We start from the raw sequence: 16,824 nt of genomic DNA, 5'->3' as shown, positions 1-16,824 counted from the left end.
GAAAAAAACATAACTTGAAAACAGGCCTTATGAAATCCAGCCACGCATAACTGTTTGGAACGTATATACTACATGCAGTTAGGGTTTTCTTTTTGTTATTATAAAAGGCATTTTGAAAAAATGCAGCCCGTGATTACTGATCCAATGACAAAGTTTAATTAGACAACCTCCGCAGAGCTATTCTGACGCTTGTGTCACACGCATAATTGCATAGGCCTACGAAGGAAAACATTAAAGTGCAGCTCGGTACATCACTCAGTAACTCATATTGGTAACAATATGCCCAATAATCCTGCATATGGCGTGTACATATCCCGTCTTGTAGCATTTGTTAGATCACACATGTGTTATGTGACGATTTGAACACAGGGCAAAACTTATTTGTGCAAAAAACTGGTGGGTCAAGGTACTTCAATAAAACCTCTTCGATCAAATCCAAAATACAGTAATTGTAAATTGGTGTTTATTTGTTTCAAATGTGAGGATATTGTCCATAAAAATAAAGATTCAAAATTTCATGTACAAACGAGTATAATATATACAAAAAATCTGTTGGAATATACGAATAACAAACCGATGGAATTCAGGAAATATGTCGTAAATATAAGTTACATCAAAAAGTGCAGTTTGACTTAACACGACATTATGACTATATGTAATTAATGTACACTTAGATAGATACATTTGTATATAAGATATAATGTTTGACCAATTGTTTTCTTGTTATTGTTGAGGTTTTTCGCTGAGGTCAATCTCGTTACAAACTTAAGCCTTAAGCCTTATCCAGTATGCACCGTACTGGTCTGAACATAGTGAGAATTGTTAAACGATTTCTGAGGAAGCAAAATGCATTCCGTTTCACATTTTGTTCCTAAATCTGGTTAAATTAAGACTCGAAACAAACGAAGACCCTTCCCCTTATTGATGTCATGGAACTGGATATATGCATTTGTCATACAGGTACACTTAATGCTTATAATGATGCTGTGTAAGACTTAACTTGAAAATGATCATGGTTTTGGTGACAACAAATTTGTGGAAGAAAAGAACATTTTCCATGCTTTGAAGGATAAATCGTTTCATCACTTCAACTGAACTAACTGCTGTAATTTCAACCCAACCCACCCACCCCTCCCCCAGCCGTTTAAATAATAAATGAAGCACTCAAGACTCTGCATGAAAGGAAGACAGCTTCCAGCAAAAGCACTAAAGAATATATAACAACGACAAAACATTTACAATACAACCAACAAATTAATCAGGCGTGCAGTGACGTGCGATTACACAATGTCTTATAGTAGTATAGCCCAAGGGTTTAACGACTATTTTACAACGGTACAAACTTAATTGATGTTAGTCGTCAGCACCATCCTGGACTCCAGACCCCGCCAAAGTTTTTCGGGTTACCTGCCGGATCATCTGGTAGATCGCCTGCAGGAACCATGCTCTTCCGGTAATTCTCCAACCTGTCCCGCATCATGGAGACTACTTGCGGAAGTTGGCTGGCTAGGTCAAAATGTTCCGTGGGATCAGCTAAAAGGGAAGGAAAAAATTATTAATAAGCAGATGGTTCAGTCACATTATTTGCCAAGTTTATTTTATGATGCAATCAGTTAAGCGTTAATATTTTAACAGTCCAAATGTTTATGTCATTCACCGATACATAACGTTTCCAGCACAATTTTTATTTTCGTTAGAAAATCACATATCCATCAAAATGAAAAGTTTTTTTTGACAATGCAAGCGGACATTTTTCTTCGCAAAGGTTCACGTCAGATAAAGTGTTCACGTGACTGAAAGTTTATAGAACAAACAAAAGAGTCTTTTACCTTCAATGTCGTACAATCTGTAATTATACTGGAATGTGTCCATCTTCAGATCGCTATGTTTTGTAGGGGGACGGTACCATCCGTTATACCTACCTGCCGACCCTTTGATGAGTTTGTATTTACCAACCCTGCAACAAATGTATAACAAATCACCGCAATACCCAGTCATGCCCTGCATGCAAGGGATTTCAAACAAAGCGATTTCTTCAAATTCGCCAAACATTAGATCAGTGTCTTCCGAGTGCACCTTTATCGGTCCATAAGTGGTTATTATAAACCTTTCTGTCGCCATGCCTGTCTGGATTTATGCTATAGCTAGATCACACCATGCAGTCAAACAAGCTAAAAAGCAGAATACCTTATAGCGGCGTTGTGTTCAATGTCGTTGATGTTGTACACAAACTCATTCCGAGCCGACGGTGCCCCTTCACTCACAGTAGCCCATTGGTTCACTCCGTCTATGGTTGGGTCTATGAAGGTCAAGTGGATTTCAACAGTAATTTAAGTTCCTGTACCCTTATAGGAATCATCTAATAGTTTACGGTACGGAATGACATGAGATTTTGTATATATATATATATATATATATATATATATATATATATATATATATATATATATATATATATATGCTGTAAAATTACACATATTAAAGGGGATTTTTGAGCTATTTAAACGACAATACTAAAGTAGATTGAGTGGTCCTTGTCTCCTTTGAAACGTAACAGAGCGTATGGACATCACTCTGGAAAACCGAACAAAACAGCTTGTTAAGCTGTTCAAGGTGTGCAGGTCACTTACCCGGTGTTCCACCAGCAAGATGTAAAATTGTAGGAAACCAGTCGACAGCATGAATCATTCTACAACAAACAAAAAAGAAACCTATAAAACACACATCAAGAAACAAGTAAAACATCAAAAAACAAGTAAAACATCCCATTCGAATATGCGAAACCTTTGGTTCAAAATGCACATGCCTTTTAGAGGCTTTTAAGCTAACCGCGCGAACTTACTCTGTGTTTGTATAATGGGTTTTTTTCATGAAATTCTTGCTGTAGACAAAAGCTGACCCCTTAGTGCCACCTTCCCATAAAGTCTTCTTTTCACCTCTCAGCGGAAAGTTGTTTGCTCCTCCAACAATCGGGCCGCCGTTCTTAAAATACAGCATAAAAATCGCCATGGATATAGTTAAGAATATGTTCTCATTCTCACAAAGGTTCAAGTCTCTCAATATTGATCAATTCAATATGTAGTAATGTAGTAATCGTTTCTGTTACATACAGAATTGAGCCTGGACACAATCACACTTTTTTGTTTCTTCCATAAAATTATGCCATATTGTCCACTTACATCAGTTGTGAAAATGATAACGCTATTTTCCATCAAGCCCGTCGACTCAAGAGCTCTGGTGATGTTTCCCACAGCCTCATCCATGGCAGTAACCATTCCTGAAAAAACACAGGACCGGAAGTATACAAAATTTTATTTTCATCCAGATATAAACATAGCATACACAACGAAAAGTAGCAAATTTCCTGTACATCTGTTCAACACGCTTATTACAGAACAGAAAGAATTATAGTGGCAGTTATCACAGATCAGTGTGGCAATACACCCATACCTCATTCCATGTATAATTAATAATAAACTGCTTTTCCAGTATTGACAACCTTACGTTTAGTCGTTGGTCAGGTATCTGCTGAAGAGTGATAGTCTCCTCTGTATGCTGGATCACGTTTTCAAACCTTAACACTGTCTGATACGTGAGTAAAATATTCACCAGACCTATGGCAAAATGGGCTGAGCAAATTTAATTAAATTATTTCCGAAAACTGTATTATGTTACATGACTTTTATCAAAGGCATCTATAAGTGAAGGCATTTTTGTCTTACCACTGAATACTCGTCTCTTGTAATTGTGGATATGTGCGTACATATTTTCGTATTTCTTGGGCACCTATAGGAACAGTATGCAGAAAATCGTCCTCAGTAAATAATCCACATACGTCTGATTGGGCGAATGTATTACTTATGACTGCATGGTGTATGGCTTAAAATCAGTTCTTATTTGGATTGCAGCAGAAGGCTATTTATGAACTTCTTCCAAGACATGATTTACTTCCCCTTATGACAAACAGTTCTTTGACTTAGAAAACTTAGTTGCATGCCAAAAAAATTCAGACAGTTGGTTTGTTTAAACCATTGCATTTGTTTCTGGATTTTAGAATTATTTAGGACATATGATGACGGTGTTATTCTGAGATGACAAAGGACTCAGTTGAACCAGATGTATTTACCTGCAATGGTGCGTGGACGGCTTGGAAGGGCAGGTAGAGAAACAATGGCGTGGCCGGGTTGTGGTTGTTAATTATATCCACTGCTCTTTGTCCAAAAACATTCTACACAAGACAAAAATGAATTTGGAAAATGGAGAGACAAAACCAGTCCTTTCTTCTTCAGTCCTTTCAGACATGCTTCTTCAAACGACAAGATGTTCATTACAAATATATATATCACACTTGAGTTTTAAACACGAGAATGTTTTGAAATGATCAAGGAGGTTTAAAACAAATATATTTCAGCAAAGCGACAAGAGATGCTATATTTATAATTTAATCTTACAAAGTAACAAAAATTGACGAATAGATAGCAAAATGCGAAAAGAAATTAATATGGGAAACTTTACAGCGCACTAAGTTGCATACTTACATACTTATTGCAAACGTTTGTAAATTAAATATAATAATCAGGTCGCCCTTACCGTGGAGTATGATCCCCTGGGAAATGTGTAAACTTTGTCATTAAGGAATGTGTAGAATTTGTCATTAAGGCGAAAGTCATAGCCAGGGCCTGTTACAAAAAAAAAAAATAATAAATTTACCACATTATTGCTTTATACTCAGCTAAAAGAATATTTCCCCCATAATTGGCACCCACTAGGGTTATGAGAGGAGGTCAAACAGCACTGTGTAAAGTACCTGACAAACACTCAGCCATTAACTCATTTATCAGTATGGTGTTTCACGATATGAATTATGTCACTGTTTCACTCATTTTTTTCCAGTTTACAAGGAAGAAACCAAGCAGAACAAGTGCGAAATACTAGCGCACGAAAAATATGTCTCACTTTGTGTCAGCCCGATCCAGGAATAACTGGATTCCAGCATCCAATTTTATTTGAATGATACCAAGTGACAGACCTTTATACTATGAATCATGCAGTTATCAACGTACACGTATGATCTGCAGACAAAATCATGCCTTTCAAACCTACCGCTGGTGTGAGTGTAGTAGTCCTCCGCGCCCCCATAGTAACCGAGAAAAGAATCGAACCCTCGGAACGTCGGTACGTACTTCCAGTTACAAAATCCCAGATGCCATCTACAGGGAAAGTAAACGTTGTGAAATTTGCGGATTGTGATTTACTGTCGCTGTCAACATTATTCCGGTCATATCGTGTCTGTACTCGTAACATGCAGGTTCCTATGTCAACATGTAAATACATTCATGCATTCCCATGATTCCTTTGTTCTCAGTACCTTGATAGTTGGGCAGAAAATTCTTCCTACCCAAGGAGGGATTATGAAACTGGAGTTGTATTATGTGCGTGTGTGACAACGTGAAATATAACAGGGAAACGTGATAGATAACAGTTAAATCTGAGGTAAAATAAACATAAGACACAACAGGGAAACATTAAAAACACAGCTGGGAAAAGTGAAACACAGAGGGGAAACGTGAGACACAGCGGGGAAACGTGAGTCAAATCAGGAGAACATGAGAAACATCAGAGAAACGTGAGTCAAATCAGGAGAACATGAGACACATCAGGGGAACGTAAGACAGGGCAGGGAACGTGAGACAGGGCAGGCAACGTGAGACACAGTAAGGAAACATCGGACACAGCAGGAAAACGTGAGACACACCAAGGAAAGATAACAAACAGCAGGAATCGTGAGACAGCAAAGATTTTTTTTTTTTTGATTGGTGTTTTTACGCCGTACTCAAGAATATTTCACTTATACGACGGCGGCCAGCATTATGGTGGGTGGACACCGGGCACAGCCCGGGGGAAACCCACGACCATCCGCAGGTTGCGGCAGACCTTCCCACTTTCGGCCGGAGAGGAAGCCAGCATGAGCTGGACTTGAACTCACAGCGACCGCATTGGTGAGAGGCTCCTGGGTCATTACGCTGCGCTAGCGCGCTAACCGACTGAGCCACGGAGGCCCCAAGACAGCAAAGAAACGTGATACATGGCAGGTCACCTGAGGTCACTTGGAAACATAAGACACAACTGGAAAAGGTGAAATACAGAAGGGAAATGTGATACACAGTGGGGAAACGTGAGATACGGCAGGGAAACATGATACACAGCGGGGAAACGTGATACACAGAAAGTCTGTGCACTGGAAGCATGAATTGTCATCAGTGCTACCAGTTTGCAAATATGACGTGCAGGCTACCTTAAAAGGCAGGGAATATACGTTCTGTAGCCATAGTTATATTCTGATATAATTATTCACTTGCTTTATTCTGGAAGCTCACACATACAAAGTGAAGCATCTGTGGGTGGTACTCAGTTTCTACTCTGACCCTGACATGCAAAGTGCAGTATCTATGGGTGGTATTCAGTTTCTACTCTGACCCTGACATGCAAAGTGCAGTACCTGTATATCGGTTCATGGTATCCAGTTTTGACTCTGACTGTGGTCTACATACCACGAGCATACAGCATGAATTTCTATGATTTTTACTTTTCTGTGGTTTTCACAGACTAAATGGCATTTTGTAGGACGAGTGCTCGATGAACATTTGTAATGCTCAGCAATTAATATGATGTTACATCTACACGTTTTGGCAAGCCTTCACAAAGTGAGCACATACTTTCCCACCATATGGGTGCTGTAGCCGACTTCCTTCAGTTTCTGAGGTAACGTTGTTACAGAGAGAGGCATGCCTCGAGGTGAAAGATGTGGGATTATGCCGTTCTGAAAAATACAAGGGACATGTTTGTTTTCTTAGTGGCCTTGGCAAAGCATTCTTGTTTAAACATCAAATTCATTTATAAATTTTCAACAAACACTGTGTTCAGAGAGAAATATTTTAACTTTATAATATGTACACCAACATATGGTTTACATGGTACAGTGACCCGTTTGCCATAACGTGATGGCGTAAACCTTAGTTAACTTGGAGTTGATACTTATTCGAAGCCCAACATAATTCGAGCCCAGCGTCATTCGAGTACATAGTTTCTCGCAAGAATGTCATATTTCTTGTAAAATAGAAAAGAATTAAATAATTAACATTACATCATATGTATAAAATGTGTTTGCTCTCCGGCCACACGTGGCAAGGTCTGGCAGTAACCTGCGGATGGTCGTGGTTTTCCCCACCATAATACTGGCCGCCGTCGTATAAGTGAAATATTCTTGAGTCCGGCGTAAAACACCAATCAAATAGATAAATGAAATGAATTTGACAAATTTCGGTATATATAACCAAACTCACTGACTCAGATCTTGTGTAACTCTTTACTGGAATGCCGCTTAGCAGATTTAAAGAAATACCTATACACTCTGAACGTGTCCATTTTCGTCCAGTGGAATTCTTGCTCCCTTATTTTGACAAGTGAATTCGCCTCATTCATTCGTTTATGCATTATAACGATGGCTCTCATATGTACAGCAGTTTGATCTCTCCATCCAAGGAGGCGTCAGTTGGGCATCTTTCTTTAAGGTTTGGCATCAGATCGTGTTAACAACAAGTCAGTATTAGCAGCGGCTATTTAGGCGCTAGGTCTGATTGTATGGGAGTCTGTATGAACATCCTCATCCATGGGAACATACTTACCTGAAAACCTGTATGATAAGGATATTTGCCGGACATGAAACAGCTCCGGGACCTGTAAACGAACGTGACATGAGTAAATACTTAGACAAAAATATTTGTTTCATGAATAAGGATTTGGCTGTAGAAATACTGACGAGATCGTGTGGGAGTCGTATTGTGCTATGACTGGAACCTAGACTGATTTAATGGGTATAGATGTACACGAATGGGACATAGGGGAGACATGAACCACTTTTTACAAAATGTTATCAGAAAAATACACAATATTTCGTTTTATCAAATACAAACTATGCTGATGTAAGTGGCATTTATCAGTGCATGCTGTAGGACACTACATGATACATTTTAATTTGAACGTTACATTGGCTACACTGCAAGAATTTCTGTTTGGTCCCTTCAATTTCTAACTGGGCTGGCATTGTAAAACAAAGTTTATAATCTTGTCAAAATATTTTCGAGCAGAACCCCCAGTCCAAGTGGGGTGGACTCATAGATAACAATGTTATCATCCATTAACCAGGTTTCATCTTTCCTGTTAACAAGTAAACCCATGTCCACTCGGCCATGTACTTCAGGAGGAATGCACATTCATAAGCGATTTTTCTCTTTGTTTGTCTTACGCCTAAATACTAACCAGGGTGAGTCTGAAATCATATATATTTACTCTAAACTCAAGGAATACCCAGTCAGGATATTTTACGCCAGTATGACTTACAAAGGGTGAAAATGTTTGGCTGCAGAAAATAAAAATAAAGCTGTATGAACATGTTCCACAAATAACTGAGATATAAACATAAAAATACTTCAACAATAGCATGGGGTAAGTAGATCACTGACTCATCTTATCCCATCATGAATGGCTAATAATCCCCAGCTTGGCACACAACTACTTTTTTCTTGGCAGGTACAAAACTAGTAATGCCAAAACTGATTTTACATCACAAACTCAATGCTTCAAGTATAAGATCTTACCTGTGAAATTAGTTCCAACATAACTCTTATTTGTTTGTTTACAAAACGGTATTCACTTTTTATCACAAAAAATTGATTTTGTTATCATTATCATTTTTCTTGATGTTAACTGATGCTGCTATGTAAATAGCTGAAAAGGTTAGCACATCTTTGTGACGCCTGGCCCGATACATGGTGTCTTTGTTTTTTATTATATTCTGATACTTTTTATAGGGAATGGCTCGTCTTACTCCTTGCCTCAACTAACCCCAGTCTCCCCTACTCAACATATCAGTGGAGCAAACGGAGAACTATTTACAGTCTTTTATTTTATGCACAGTGCATGATTTTACTTACGGTGAACAATTTGGTTGAACGTAGGAAGAGTTAAGAATCACGCCGTTTCGGGCAAGACGATCGAGATTTGGCGAGATTATCTGCGGGTTGTGCCAGCTGACATCATTCCAGCCTTGAAAAATGTGATGATAAAACAAAACCGTATTTTAAAACTTGTGATATGTCAACATAGATATAGGAAACATAAAGATTAAATCAAATGTGTAGGCCTATAGTTTTTGATATTAGAACATTTCGCTCTAGTGAATAGAGCCACAGGCGATGCTATCAATACACAAGTGCCATAAATTGCTTACAGTAAATGATTTTTTTTACTTAGGGTCTATTTATATCCCCTTGAAATTTATCTGTGTCTACGATCACCCACCGAAAAGGTTTTTTTTAATTTATTTCATTCGTGTTAATTGAACACCACGCCGACGAAGGAAATTAATCGCAACTTCAAATTATACAGGTTATTTTCGCTGTGATACTCCATTTTATACCCCCGCCGTCGTATAAGTGAAATATTCTTGAGTACGGCGTAAAACACCAATCAAATAAATAAATAAATCCATTTTATACCCCTCCCACCTTTATTTGTAAATAATGTTGCGAAATTAGTAATATGATACGAGTTAGCTGTCGTCACACATTAAATGGTACCTATAGCGAAATTAACAATATACAAAGTTTTTACAAAGCGATCCTATATAACCTGATAAACATCCCTCATGTATTTCTCAGTCATATAACTGCGACAGGGAATCATTAGGTGTGTTGTGTTTTCTTGTGACAGGGCGAGTCCATGCCGTCAAAGTGCTGCCACCACTGAAGTGTCATGTCGAAGGCATCAGATAACCCACCCGGTAGCATTGTGTTGACACCGGGCCAACCAGTCATGTTTCCTTGCTCTAACCTCTGAGTGTTGAGCACCAAAGGAGACAGCAAAGAGTGCCTTTTTAAAAGTCTTTGGTATCATCCGGCTCGGGTTGATCCCGACTTCGAGGCGGACGCTCTAACCATTAGGCTACTGAAGCGGTCTCTTGAGTGTTAGGATGACCCACGATAACGTTTACCCTGGGCATGCTCCTCTGTCTAATGTAACCTCCCGAGGACCTCCATATAAAGAGAACAATTGGATGTGTGTGCTAGTGGATATGTAAAGTGCGATCAGTATATTTTTCGCAATGGGTGATGTTTTGGGGTCTATTGACCTCTGAAGGCCCCTAATAGTTGACCCGATCTGAAAAAATAGGGGTTATTTTTAGGGGTCAGTAGGCTAATTTGTCCATCGACCCATAAAGACTCCTAATAATCTAGTTTCTTAGGACTGTTTTGCAAAGAAGAATAATTATGTTATTTGGTAGCCGAAAGGGAATATAATCAGTAATTCACTTAAAACGTAATGGTTTTGCCCCAATGAGAGACGTTCGTGGGCCGAGTTGATTGAACTTGGTTATATGGTGGCAGAAATAAACTATAACGAGTAAAGCAATTTAACAGGTATTTAATCGGTATATCTTTTGCCGTGTTAAGTGATGTTTGGGGGCCTATTGACCCCAGAAAACCCCCAATAATTTAGCTATAAATGATTGAATGAGTCAGAGGAGTAGATTTAGAATCCATTTCCTGCTCGTTTACTGTGGTAAAATGAGGTTAGAAAATGGGGAATAGGAATCAGTAATTTGAGTTACATGAACAGAATAGCGTTTTATCCAAGGGAAATAACTCCTTATATTGTTGTCAGAGTTGCCCCTCTCCCTTTACAGATCATCAGGGGTCCGTATGAAAAGACATTTACACTGAAAAAATTTAATTATTTGCAAATTATAAATCTTGTTGTACTAGTCTAAAAGCAGTCTCGTGGTTAGATATTTTCTGGTTTTAGTGGTGTACATATATTTTACACTACAATGAAACATATCATGATTTGAGCACTACTAAACATAAAATACTCACTGTCTGAAAACACGTGTACTAGCATACTAATTGTGTAGCAAAAACAACAACCTATATGATATAGGAGTAAGAACCGTCAGCTGGATTGATCAATCGTTCGTAACAATCAAGTGTCTATTTTCATTTTCCTGGAGATTTCTGGCGAGATTGATTTGCAGATGCCCAAGCAAAGACAAAAACCAAGGGCACCATCTAATGGGGTGGGTGGGGGTATGAGAGTAGGATACATCGTGCACCCTATCGTCCTGAATGCATGAATAATTCCGCCATGTTTGGATCAAAATTTTATCAGGGATTTGGCTATAAATGTTGTGGTTGAAATAGTTTCTAACGTATCTAAACCTATGGACACTGATTCAATGGAAAAGTGGACTAATGCACATTTGGCACAATGAAGCACATCCGTTAATGTGCATTGCTAAAATACATGCACATCATTGGCTTGGCAGTAAAGAGATTGGCTTCTGGATGGAAGGAATATGATTCACAATACCGGTTAAGAAAGGGTTGTAATCCTTCTAGGTCATGAGGGGAAATTGATCCTGAATTGTGGCTCTTGTAGCTGGGTTCTTCAACAGTGAATACATGTTGTGGAGGTTCCCATCCAATGTCAGTGTGAGCCATGTAACAGGCATCGCCCCAGCATGCCCAGCCCTTTCTTGGCCGAGATAAGTCCCAAAATGTCTTCCCACAAACTCTAAAGACATGATTTCAGTGGAAACAGAATCTTTCAGATCAATGTTAAAGCCCGAAACGTCCACCCACATGAATGATTTAGGCCGTGTACCAGTCGACAAGGGGGTATTAAATAAAAACTTAGAGCACTATGAAAATCGAGAGGCAGCTTACACACTTAATTTATGATGGTTTTCAGTTTGGTTTCACTTCAGAATACACAAGCACACGTCTTCCTAGGGACAGTAAAAATCTCATTTCTGCTTTGGAACACCAGACTCTGTCTGGAAAAAGTTGATAAGGATATTAAATTAGGGTATGGTTGTGGTCCCTTTACAGAGTAACATATATCATATTTGATGCTTTCTCCAATAAGACTCGTGGCAAATTCTGACCGTGCATGGCGTCATATAACGCATCCATCCTTTCCAGCAGAAGAGGTGAATAGTTCAATTACACCTCGTTTGAGTAAGTCTTAGAGATGACTTCTTGGTTAGGATATAAGTATTAAAATGGATATCAGATCCACGTTACGATCAATGGCTGCTGGTGGCTTCATTTTACTGGGAATGAAGGTTCTAGATCAGTACTTTTTAGATAAATGTCTTCCTGTTGGATGCGATATTTCCTGGGGTATATTTTGGAGACGTTTTCTACTTTTATACACTGGTTTATTGTACATAAGGCTAATGCTTACACAATGAATCATAACTTGTAGGATGATTTTAATTTTGCCGAAGAAAAAGGAACCGTCACATGCACTACTTTCAAAGTTTGTGTGAGAAGCTGGGAGTCACCTTGGTGGTTGACAAGTCAGTCTCTCAAACAACATCACTTACATTTCTTGGCCTTGAAGTTGACATGGTTGTTCGAACTCCTCATGAGAAGTCTGGCGATTTGGTCACAAAACAGTTTCCTAAAGAGAACCTCAATCATTAACAGAAAGGTTAAGTTTTTTTCTGTATGGTCATTCAACCAGGTAGGGCGTTTGCTCTGAGATTCTATGATGCGATATGCCAAGCAAGACAACCCCAACCGCAATGGCTCTGAATTACGCCATGATATGGCAATGTGGCTTAAGTTCTTTAAAGGTAGTTTAAAGGTAGTGCGCATGTCAGTGTAATGACTGGGTTTCCTGTTCTGTGCTTGATTTATATACAGGTTCCCTACATTTAGAATGTAGGGCAATTTTGCAGGATGAGTGGGTGTTTTGTCTCTGGCCTAAGAAATAGTGTGGTCTTAAAGTGGTGAAGGATATCACATTCCTCGAACATGTAACAGTAGTGTTAATTTGTGATGATATCGGGCTAGAAGTTGGCTAATAAAGAAGTAACACAACACACTGATAATCAACCACTAGTGGCCGTATTAAAAAAGCAAACATCCAAGTGCAAACGGATTTAATAAGGCCATATGATCTAGCCTGTGTGATGCACACTGTGACGTCTAGAACCATAAATAATACTGGTTATATTAATGTTGTTTGTCTTAAACAACGGGAACTTTCGAACGTACTCATTAGCGGAACTAGACACCACAGCAAGTACCAGTGGAGTTTCATGCCATGTCTCTCCAGTCTGAGGCAGATCGGCTTCATCATGCAGCACTCTCCAACAACTCACAAACTACTGATACAGCAGGCTTAATTTTACCTTAGAATACTCATAGTTTAGCTCTGACAAACCCTGGCCACCCGAGTGTCAGTTTATTGTTTTCTATGATACCCATTTATCAAACAGTGGTTTGACATATTGAATAGCCACGTCCTATTTACCAGCCATTTCATATAATGCAAGCTGGATAGTCAAACTGATTACACATCTGACTCTCTGGTTAGTAAACTAAGGCAAGCCCTAAAGCTTACCCACCAAACCCAAGACAATAGGTAACTCATAACACGAGGCACTTTGGGGAAAATTATAGCGATATTGCCAAGTGTATGCCCTAATAATTATGAGCAAGCTTTTAGTATTTTCAGCAGCCTTCTCATTAGCATATGTAGGTGAATTCACGCTGTGAAAAGGGTGAGTGAGTGCTTGGGGTTTAACGCTGTGGAAATATGGTAACGCATATAATTAGTAATTAGTAAAGATGACATACAGGTGGATTCTAAGAATCAAATCTTAGTTCTAACCATTCGCCACTAAAAAAAACTGATCAAACAGGAAAAGGAGTAACACTGGTCATACAAAACCAAGTGGGGAATTGGGGGTGAGGTGGTAATCTACCCTTGATATAACAAATAGCAGTCATACTGGTACAAAGGTCAGAATTTCCTGGGCCTCTGTCTTGCCATAGTGGTGTTTGTTGCAGTGTTGAACAAGGCATTGAAGATTAACAAAACGAGGTACAAATCAGATTTCTTGAGAATTTGTGCTGCCTTAAATTTAGCATTCACAGGATGTAATTAAGCAAGCTAGTCGATGCATTCTAAAATAGACATGTTCCTACTGCCTACGTTGAGCGGCATTACTCTTTGGGGGCATAATTAGAGCGGGCTGACACGTCTCCAATGATTAGGTCTGTTTCCACATCCATACTGATTCACAATGGTTTAAACCTTATCGTTTTAAAACATCTGTCAGAAATTACGTTTTCTCCTTACCGGTACATTCTTCATTGATTTCTTTGCTACAAAGTTTTCTCGTGTACAACTGGTATGACCACACATTTTGCCACGATTAAAGTGGCGTCATTCTGATAAAACTTGGGTAATGATCAAAGTCTGAAAACGATTAAGCTCTTGAGCTTGTACCCTAGCGTTGAATAATGGTGGATCTCTTATTTATTATGAAGACACTGAAAGGATTGAGTTCATTTCTCTAAACAGTATACTTTTGAATGCTTATAAGGTGGGCTTGAGTCAGTGACAACATAACTGGGCTTATTCCATGCACCCCATCCCCTAAACGTGCCGTGTTGAAGGCATAAATGGCGTTAGGAGTAGCAAATGCTCATTTACAAGCAAGACAGCTAGATTACATGTACAGTAATTTCATATTTGACCCCTGCACCTCCCAGGACAAAACTGTTTATACCTGACATTGTGTGTGATGTGAATCATTGATTCAAATGTTGCTTTGAACTATGAATTTGTGTTATTAGATGGAGGTTTTGAGGGTCCTTCATTTTCTGTTTCAACAAATTACCTTAAAGTTAAAGCCAGCCGTGACCAAATACCGCCATATTTGATTACATATACAAGTGTCACAGAAATAAATATGTGTAGTCAGTAATTGAGTTTGTAGTTTTTGTCGTTTGTCATCGTCTATGAGATAAAAGCGTATTGCAGTACAGTGAGATTGACAACGGTAACTGACACTGCACCAGCGTTATTTTTCAGATATTGCGACTAGCAGAGTAGACCTAACCCTCTGTATGAGTATGACTCTCCTGGTTGGCGGACTTTCCAGAGTGGCGGAGTAGCACTGCGGTACCTTATCAATGTTTCAGACAAATACAAAGTTAGTTGGCATATTTTTAAACTGACCGCTGTCTACAAATAGATAAATGACAGGAACCGAGAAATCAGACGTAGGGACGCGATTTGTGACTTCCGCTTTACCGCTCTAAAAACACACGGGTTAAGCCTTTGCCCCAATATTCGTTCAAGTAATCGGTCAAGTACTTTGACACCTCTCTCATAGTTTATAAGATAAAACATTACCTTACCTAAATCATCTGCCACAATAAAGATGACGTGCGGACGGGTAGCGCCATGACATCCCGACACTGAGAATATCAGCAGCAGTAGAGAGACGGCAGTATGGACGGCTTTACTTCTCTCCATGTTGTTTTCTGTCACCCTGACCAGAATATCGTGAAGATTTGGCCACGAGATCTGGGCCAGAAGAGCACACAAAAAGGCTGAAGGGCACACCTCACTGCACACAAGCCTGTAGCTTGAGCTTTAGAAATTGATAAATAACTCACTGTACCCATTGCTATCGATATTGGCATATATACCAGGCACAGGTAATGTAGAGAAAACTTACTACCCCAACCAAAGTTCAACTGGGGTAGACACTGTCCATATATGTGCACGCTATGTATACAGTGTGCAACTCTCTGGTACACTCACTCTATGCATGTAAATTTGAAAAAAGGGCGATATCCAGAAGCACCCATTTATACTGGGTACATGAAGTTCAGACCCGACACTGCCAGATTTTCGCAGGTAAACCGTGGTGCGATCGTGGGTCAATGAAGGAATTGTAGTATTCCATCATTATCGAAGCTTTGACCTATGAATCCTTCTGTACCGAAGAAAGCTGTTTCAGATCCCGATGTCGCAAACGTGAATTTAAGAAGAGGTTGGGCTATGTTAGCAATATCAAACAAGTCCATGCAGTATATGTCTTTTGGGGGCCATCGAATATAACAAGTCTACCATGTCTGTACTGTGGGTAATTACATCGTTTGAAAGACTCATGTATCGAGTAGTTCTGTCACACGTAAGGGCTGTCTCAGGGCTAGGCATGGCTTCTTGTTAACCCCCATGATTTGGCGGTAAGCTGAAATATGTATTCACATTTGAACCCAGTGCTGATCTCTAAATCTTCCAAAATCTGGTTGAAATTGTGAAATTGTTAAAGAGTGATGTTATGGGGGGGGAGGATAAATGAATCAAAAGATATATCGATAATTCTCATGAAATGTTAATATGCCTCCCCCCCCCCCCCCGCCCCTCCTTATGTTGGGAGGAAACCGGGCAATGCCCGGGAGAAAACCTTGCCCGTACGCAGGCTGCTGACAGACCTTCGCACGTACTGAACGGTTAATGAGCTGTCTGGTATCTGCCAGACACACACTAAATAAAAGTGTTACTGATTTAACACGTTAATGTTTTTAAAGTGCCCCAATTATTAACACTCCTGTTATTCTGGTGACATGCATATGTTGATATGATAACGGTCGTGTTAACTGCGAAACGGATGGAAATGAAAACGAGACCCTTAACACTTTTACGCGTTGTTAGCTGTCTATATTGTTTTATATGCGTATTATTTTTATATTTGGAAACTTTCTGATCATTATGAAATGCTGTTTGTCAAAGGCCGGTTTAAAGGACAGTGGTATTAAAACTCATAAAACTCATTTCGTTTTAATTTTGTCATGAAATGTTGAGAAATAAATATGGTACATGTTTTATAATATACATTAAGTTGGACTAGTATGCCTGGTTTATCGTTGAGCCGTACTCACAAAACTCATC

General features: G+C 39.2%; 1 protein-coding gene across 1 annotated transcript; it reads right to left on the bottom strand.

Moving 5' to 3' along the window:
• Positions 1 to 1,139: 1,139 nt before the first annotated feature.
• LOC135467524 (arylsulfatase B-like) lies at positions 1,140 to 15,399 on the bottom strand. Its single transcript, XM_064745296.1, has 14 exons — positions 15,282 to 15,399; positions 8,994 to 9,105; positions 7,686 to 7,737; positions 6,717 to 6,820; positions 5,104 to 5,210; positions 4,591 to 4,679; positions 4,127 to 4,228; positions 3,723 to 3,786; positions 3,180 to 3,277; positions 2,843 to 2,982; positions 2,631 to 2,689; positions 2,188 to 2,299; positions 1,830 to 1,957; positions 1,140 to 1,533 (listed from the first exon to the last, which is right to left on the bottom strand). The coding sequence occupies exons 1-14, from the start codon at positions 15,397 to 15,399 to the stop codon at positions 1,361 to 1,363; spliced, it is 1,458 nt and encodes a 485-aa protein (XP_064601366.1). The 3' UTR covers positions 1,140 to 1,360.
• Positions 15,400 to 16,824: the final 1,425 nt, after the last annotated feature.

The sequence above is a fragment of the Liolophura sinensis genome, chromosome 6, assembly GCF_032854445.1.
Source record: "Liolophura sinensis isolate JHLJ2023 chromosome 6, CUHK_Ljap_v2, whole genome shotgun sequence".
Classification (NCBI taxonomy): domain Eukaryota; kingdom Metazoa; phylum Mollusca; class Polyplacophora; order Chitonida; family Chitonidae; genus Liolophura; species Liolophura sinensis.
This window is presented reverse-complemented; position numbering and strand designations above follow the sequence as displayed.